This window comes from Podarcis muralis, chromosome 7, assembly GCF_964188315.1.
Source record: "Podarcis muralis chromosome 7, rPodMur119.hap1.1, whole genome shotgun sequence".
Lineage (NCBI taxonomy): Eukaryota > Metazoa > Chordata > Lepidosauria > Squamata > Lacertidae > Podarcis > Podarcis muralis.
The window spans coordinates 1744573-1751751 of record NC_135661.1 but is presented as its reverse complement, the minus strand read 5'-3'; the positions used below and the strand labels follow the sequence as shown (position 1 = coordinate 1751751).

At 52.5% G+C, this 7179-nt stretch overlaps 1 protein-coding gene across 1 annotated transcript; it reads left to right on the top strand.

Moving 5' to 3' along the window:
* The first annotated feature begins 964 nt into the window (after positions 1 to 964).
* Positions 965 to 6092, top strand: LOC144328286 (uncharacterized). The gene is made up of 16 exons (XM_077930932.1): positions 965 to 973; positions 1118 to 1185; positions 1332 to 1500; positions 2578 to 2719; positions 2797 to 2915; positions 3029 to 3178; positions 3381 to 3523; positions 3677 to 3791; positions 3903 to 4039; positions 4212 to 4331; positions 4463 to 4577; positions 4845 to 4979; positions 5126 to 5278; positions 5448 to 5609; positions 5718 to 5822; positions 5941 to 6092. The coding sequence occupies exons 1-16, from the start codon at positions 965 to 967 to the stop codon at positions 6073 to 6075; spliced, it is 1977 nt and encodes a 658-aa protein (XP_077787058.1). The 3' UTR covers positions 6076 to 6092.
* The last annotated feature ends 1087 nt before the right edge of the window (positions 6093 to 7179 follow it).

Genomic DNA, 7179 nt, shown 5'->3' with positions numbered 1-7179 from the left:
TTCCTGGGGAGCCCCGGCTTCCATAATTCCTGACTATCTCTATCCCCCCCAAAAATAAAACGCCTTAGTACACAAAAGATTCGTGCCAATTTAAAATCAAAGTGCCTTTCTGCAGGGAAGTTCCATCCCACCGCTGCCACCATGTAGTAAAGGGGCTCCTTTACTAATAATAATAATAATAAAATTTATTCATACCCCGCCCTCCCCAGCCAAGACTGGGCTCAGGGTGGCTAACAACCAATAATAAAAAAATGTTGATTAAAATACAATTTAAAAGATTAAGATACAACATTAAAACATTAGGATGCAGCCTCTTCACAGGAGGGAAAAGGAAATAGAAAGAGGGGGAGGGAATCAAACTGATTCTAAGCCAAAGGTCAGGTGGAACAACTCTGTCTTACAGACCCTGCGGAAAGAAATCAGATCCTGCAGGGCCCTGGTCTCATGAGACAGAGCGTTCCACCAGTGTTGAGAAGGCCCTGGCTCTGGTTGAGGCTAATCTAACTTCCTTAGGGCCCGGGACCTCTAGGTTGTTGCTATATATGGACCTTAAGGTCCTCTGTGGGGCATACCAGGAGAGGCGGTCCCATAGGTACGAGGGTCCTAGGCTGTGAAGGGCTTTAAAGGTCAAAACCAGCACCTTAAATCTGACCCTGTACTCCACCGGGAAAAGCACTGGGTGAATATGCTCCCATGGCAGAGACCCCGTGAGGAGCCTCGCTGCAGCATTCTGCACCCGCTGGAGTTTCTGGGACAGCTTCAAGGGCAGCCCCGCGTAGAGCGAATTACAGTAGTCAAGCCTGGAGGTGACTATCGCATGGATCACTGTGGCCAGGTTGGGGCGGGTAAGGTAAGCGAAGGTGGAAAAATGTCACTTTGGCTGTTGTAACCTGCGTCTCCATGGAAAGGGAGGTGTCAAGGATTACACCCAAACTCTTAACCGAAGGCTTCAATGAATAGAAGGATGAATAAGGTCTCTAAGGAAATGGAGGCCAGAGATTTTCAGTTTGTTTCCCAACCTACCTCGTCTGTGATTTCCTGATGACCACAAAAACATGAATGGGTCTGATCCATTCTTCACATTCTGATGTTCCTGTTTCTCTTTTCTCATGGACAGGGAATTGATTTTGATGAAGATCAAATATCGGAAATCGGCCTGGAAGATGGGGAGGATCTTCCTCCAAGGTAATCCTGTGCTAATCCCCTCCCCCATAATCAATTGCTTTTTAAAAAAACCCCGGTCCATTTCTATGGTGGTGGTGCTTGGGGTCTTTGAAGGATGGGAGGCAATAAACCCTTTTGACAAAAGTGCTACTCCTGTCTCCCCTCAGCATCCCAACCACAGCTTCTCTGGATGCAGCTGATCTTCCTCCTGAAAGCGGCAGCAGAGAGCAGCTGAACAACAGACTTATGGATTTCGTCGCAACAATAAAGAGTGGGATGATCCGAAGGAAGGCGCTCCAAGATCTTTGCGCCTTCCTGCAGAAGATCCAGGAACATGTGAGTTGCGTGGCGAGTTCCCGCCTCCCCCACGGAAATAAAGACACAGGACACCAGTATTTTAGGTTAATGGGCAAAATTAGGCCACAACTTTATTGATTACAGGAATTGAGTGGTATTGGCTTAGGCATTGGTCCTATCGACTAACCGGCTTCAGCCTGATTGCTAGAAGACCGGCAAGGGTTAACCACCAGTAGGGGGAGTCCTGCTGATGTACATCAACTAGGAGCTCCCCCAGGGTCACCGCTCGGGGGCATGCCTTAGGCCCACACCTCCATAGGCTTCGGACAGGGCAACGCCCCACGGAATCCTTTACCGGACTACCCTTCGATATGGGGGAAGGTGATGGCGCTTCCTCCACCCCCCCACTCATCTGCATAACAATACCCTTACCAATGCCTCACTGCCAATGCCGAGGAAGTTGTGACGATTTGCTATGAGGTAGGCAAAAAGCCAAAAGGCCGGTGCCAATTTGCCAAGTGGAAAAAATTCCTACCAGGCCCCTTGACGGCGACCAACCGAAGTCCATAGCAATGTCAAAGAGCCAAACCTAAAGGGTGGGAGGGTGGGAAAACCGGAGCAGCTGGGGCGCTGGGAGAAAGAGGGAAATCCTCAGGCGCGCCGGCCCTAAATAGCGCGGGCCACGCCTCCCAGGCCAGCCGATTGGCTGGCAAGGGAGATGACACGCCCGAGGATTCCCTGCTCTCGCGGGGGCTGCAAGCCAGCCCCGAGTACGTGGGGGGAGGGCATGAAGCCCACAACCCCACCTCCTCTCCAGCTCAGAAGTGGCTTTACTGAAGGGAAGCATTGCAACCATGCAGGGCTGTCAAGGCCTTCAGGCTGCTGCTTCTAGGCCCACCCTGCAAGGTGCCCAAGGGACGATCAGGCATCCCAGCACATACTCAATTTGGAGAACAGAGCTGGGCCATAGTGAGTAAAGTGGCTGAGAAAAGAAGAAAAAAAGCAAACATTAGGAAAAGAGGGTTTAGGTTTAGGATGCTAAATGTTTTGGAATGTTTGGAATAAAAATGTTATAGGAAAAATGGTGATCAGTCCCTTCTCTGGGTTTCTTCTCAGCCATTGGCAGTGATTCATGCATGCTCCTATGGCCAACTGGTGGCGATTTCCTGCCTTTGTGCATTGGATCCGGACCCGGAGAGCAGGCAGCGGGCAGCAGAGGCTCTCTGCCATCTTCTGCCCATCCTGCGGCACAACGAAGGTAAGACTGGAAGAATGCATCCCAGCATGGGGTGGGGTGAGCAAGGCCCAAACTAACCCTTTGGCTTTCCTTTGCAGAGACACTGGCAGGAACGTTAAGGAACCAAATGCTCATCATCGGAGCTGAGCAGGTCCTCGAATCCACCGGAGGACCGGTTCCTGGGCTGTTCGTGAATAACTGTTACTCTCTTGTCAGGGTAAGTCGCTGTCTCTCAAGCCACATGTTCTGGGTTCCGCAGAGGCAGCACCTGGGCTTTCTGCTCCCCAGCCCTGCCCTGTGGGCATCTCTGACCTTCCTCTCTCGCTTCAGGTCTTTGGCGCCTTTCTCCCTGCGGAGCAGCTCTTGGAGGCCATGTGCTTCCTGGCCAGAGACCTGGTTCTTGAGAGCAGCTTCGACCCCTTGGACATCTCCCACCTGCTGCAAGATTTCATCAAGCAGTTTGGCGGCACAAAAGTGAAGGTAAGGCGTCTTCAAAGGTAGGAGAGAAGAAGATTCTCCGCTTTGGTGTAGGGGAGGCAACCAATACTCCCCAGGACCCTGAGTGGTACCTTGGAAGGAAGAGGCTGTGGTGGCACAGGTCAAGGGTCCCTCTTTCAATGAGGGATGGAGACAGCCCCGCTTCCTTGTACTCTCCAAGCAACCCTCTCCTTTTCTCTGACAGGTGGAGGTGCTGCTGGAGGCCTTCTATAAGATCGCCCAGGGGCCTACAGTGCAAGGCAGGAACATGGCCGTCTTCGCGTTCTCCATCTTGGCGCACCACCACCTGGACCAAGTGGTGCAATATCTCCAACAGTTTCCCTTCGGGTATGGAGCCCTCCAGGTTCTACTGGGCTAAGGGGGAGGTTGGCAAGCTGCAGGGCTTGCTCAGAAAGCCCTTGCTGCCATTTCCTCTCTCTGGAGCATGGCAGCAAGCAGAAGACTTGAATCTGACCATTGCTCTTGTTTTTGCATTCACAGAGACTGCGAGAGAGTATGGAAGGAGGTTTTACCATCGGCCGATCCAGAACAACTGCTCAATCTCATGGCCGAGCAGATTTACCAAAGCCCCTTGGCGGAATCTGCCACCCAAGTGGTAAGGACCAACCACCTGCTTTCTGGCTTCCTTCTTCCCAGGGTAATATCGAGGGGTTCCTGTATTCTGCAGAAAAGCAGAGAAAGTGACTTGCACCCCTCTCTCTTCCAGCAACATCTCACCAGCCTGTGGCACGCCATCCTCAGGATGGAGGACTACAAGGCAGCTGTGCGCTGGAACTTCCCACAGCTGCTGATCGCTCTCCTGGGGATGGTTGTCAACTTCCACTACTATCAGGAATTCCTCGGGTGAGTAGTGTGTTGCAAAGGGACCAATGGAGTCCTTTCCCCTTCAGCCTCGGGGGGTTTCCAGTCCAGCTTGGTTTTCCAAGGGAGGCTCTCCTTCAGGCGGCTGCTGGGGAAGGAATGTGAGTGTGTGCCAATGACCCTCCTGGTAAAACTGGCCTTGCTTTGGTTCCAGAGGGGCTAAGGAAGTTCTGCACCTCCTTCTTGGCACCACTGGAGAGCAAGTGGAGGCGGCCATCGTTGACCAACTTTTCTGCCGGGAGACTTTCAGCCAGGGGTTGTCTGCCATGGTGAGGTAAGAGGAAGAACGCGGTGACCTTCCCCAGTGGTCTGGCAAACGGAGCTGAAGGCACGGGATCGGACTGTGCCCGTTTGCTTCCTGCGGTGTCTTTCCCTTCCTTACCAAGATCTCCTTCTCCATTTCAGAGCCGTCGGAAAACAACGCTGGTGGATCTCTCCCATGGTGGAAAGCATCATCGCTGCTCTCGAGGACCAGGATTTTGCCGGGATGCCACAAGTCGCGGCAGCTATCTACATTGAGGTGAGGGGGACTGACGCGGGCGGAAATGGGTGCAGCAAGGAGGCCCTGGCTTGGTTTCTGCCGAGTGTTGGGCTACTTTGAGCCTAAGGACTGTTGCCTGTTTTAGTGCTCCTTAGAGTAGACCCATTGGATTTGATGTACATGGCAAACTTTGGTCCATTCACTTCAGTGGGTTTGCTCTGTGCAGAATTGCAAATGGTGGGTAAAAGGAGAACCTGCCTCAGCCTCTTATCCCTGAAGGGTTTCTTTCTCTTTGGGCCTCTTTAGCTGCTCAGCTGCCGTCTGGAGGTCTATCCCTGTGAAGATACACTGGAGCAGCTCCTCAACTGGCTGGAACACGACTGCCTGGAAGTCCGGAAGCTCAGTCTCAGAGGGATATCCCTGCTTCTGGACTCTGACATGGCAAGTGATGCTCAGAGGAGGGGGGGGGGTACAGATCTTGATTCTAATCATGGCCCAGCACTCTTTTGCTGGCACAATACTGAAGGGCCTGTGCTAAAAGGCGTGAGGCCTTTCAGACCTTTGAAAAGATTCTCTCTTTTGTGTAGGACCCTTCCTTCCTGAGGGATTCCCTCTCTGATGTAGAAGCTGATGTCCTCCCAGAATTGATAGAGATGGTAGACCAAGCCTACCATTCCAGGGAACTGGGAGAGGAAGACCTGGAGATGCTGGCGGCAACCTACTGCGGCCTGGCTGCCCATGTGAGTATGAGGGGAAACATGACACCACACCCAATGGAGGAGGAATGCTTTGGAAGAGGAAGGGTGGGGGTTAGACTGGCATGCAGCGGAGATGTTCTGGCTTCAGGAGGGTGTTCCTCTGGAAAGTGATCTGATGAGAAACACAACCTCTGATATTTTCTGCCTATAGGAGGAAGCCTCCGTCCGGGCATCAGCCATCGAACATCTGGGGCTGCTTCGGGGCTGGGCGAGAGACCAAAGACTTCCCATTACAACAACAGAAGAGGAAGCCATTCACGAACTGGTTGTGGTCCTCATTCACCTCGAAGACGAGGACCTTGAAGTGGCCAAGGTGAGGGCCAAAGAGGTGGACTTATGCAGTAGGAGGGAGGGATTGTTCTCAGGAGCTTCCGAGACTATGTACCGCAATTTGTAACCCTCTTCTCTTCTTGTGTTGCAGGCCGCAAGGAGGGCTCTTTCCCATCTAGCCCCAGAAGTCAAGTGGTGGGCTCATTCCAACAAATTTAGCCTCCACTTTGCTCTCCACCAGGCTGCCAAGCATATGGTAAGGTCCCTCTGCCTTTGTTGGCAGCTTTGCCCAGGCATGTCTTTGGGAGTGCAAGGCTCTTCTGCTGCGCTCTCAAGCCTCTCTGATGCCACTTCTCCTTTGTCTTTGCCCACAGAGCAAGACCTTCAGCAAGAAGATCCTTCGGAGTGCTGCCTTATCATGTACGCAGCCGTCTGCCAACAGTCTGCCAGCAGTCTCCAGGGTGGCAGCTCTGCTTCTGGGTAAGTCAAGCAACGTTCTTCCCTGGTAGGGATGGACAGAAACGTCTTGGTAACAATGGCAGGGAGGATGGACATGTCCCCAGGCCACCTGCTAGGTAGGCCTCCATCTGTGCCCAGATCTTGCTCTGAGTGCTCCGTGAGGGTGGAGGCCTCTAGAGCATACCTGTCCTCCTGCCGAGCTGCCTCTGTCTCCGCTTGCTTTGCACCAAGATGACGTCCCTTTTCTTGCCTCTTTCTCTCTCTAGGTCATCTGGCTTTCCGGGATGCCAGTTTCATCCACAATCAAGACATGGCATCCTATGGAACATGTGAGTGAGACGTACGGAGGGCAGGGAGGGATGCTTCTGCTGAGAAAGGTCTTCAGGGGAAGGCAAATTCTCAGATGTATGTTCAGGCAGAGGTGCCACAAGATGAACATGCAAAGAGAATTGGAATGTGACTTCACTGCTCTCTCTTACACACAAACACAGCTGACGGCTGTTTTCATATTGTTGATGGGTGGCTCTTTTCCTGTGCATCTCCCCCTTGCTCAACCTTTCTCCCTTGCCACTCAGGGCTGGAGGAGATGCAGCAGCACGAGGAAGAAGAGCTTAGGCAGACAGGGAGGAGCTGCCTGAACATCATGCAGCGGGCCTATAGACATCGGAAGAAAGGCAGGGTCCAGCGCTTTTTGAGGAGGCTGCTCCACTGCGTTCACAGGGAACCTTACCCGAAGGACTTCCTGAGCTGCATGCCAGGTGAGTGAGGCATCTGGTGGGCTATTGGGACATCTGGTGGGCTGTTTGGATGGGACGTTTCTCAACGAGCCCCTTTCTCCTCCTGACAGAACATCCGGAGTAGCGCCAGGCCAAGGCAACGTGGACACCAGAGTTGTGCTGCAGAGATACCATCTTCTGCTCTCCGCAGGATCCAGTCTGGACCAGCGCCAGGAACATCAACGCCACCAGGATCGACCAAGAGGAGTGGTGCTGCCCTCACAACCCTCCGTACACAGCGGTAGGAAACCTTTTTGTTGTTGTGTTTCTTGTTGATGTTGTTTTTGATTGTTGATTTTATTGATTTTGAATCTCAGGGTGGTTCACAACACCAAGTATACGAAGCACAAAATAAATAATAAGAATAATCACTGCACA

Excerpts from the sequence above, each read along its gene's own strand:
- LOC144328286 (XM_077930932.1), top strand. Across the intron at positions 1,186-1,331 it reads GGGGAGGATCTTCCTCCAAG|CATCCCAACCACAGCTTCTC; the intron begins GTAATCCTGTGC and ends GTCTCCCCTCAG. Across the intron at positions 4,980-5,125 it reads TGCTTCTGGACTCTGACATG|GACCCTTCCTTCCTGAGGGA; the intron begins GCAAGTGATGCT and ends TCTTTTGTGTAG.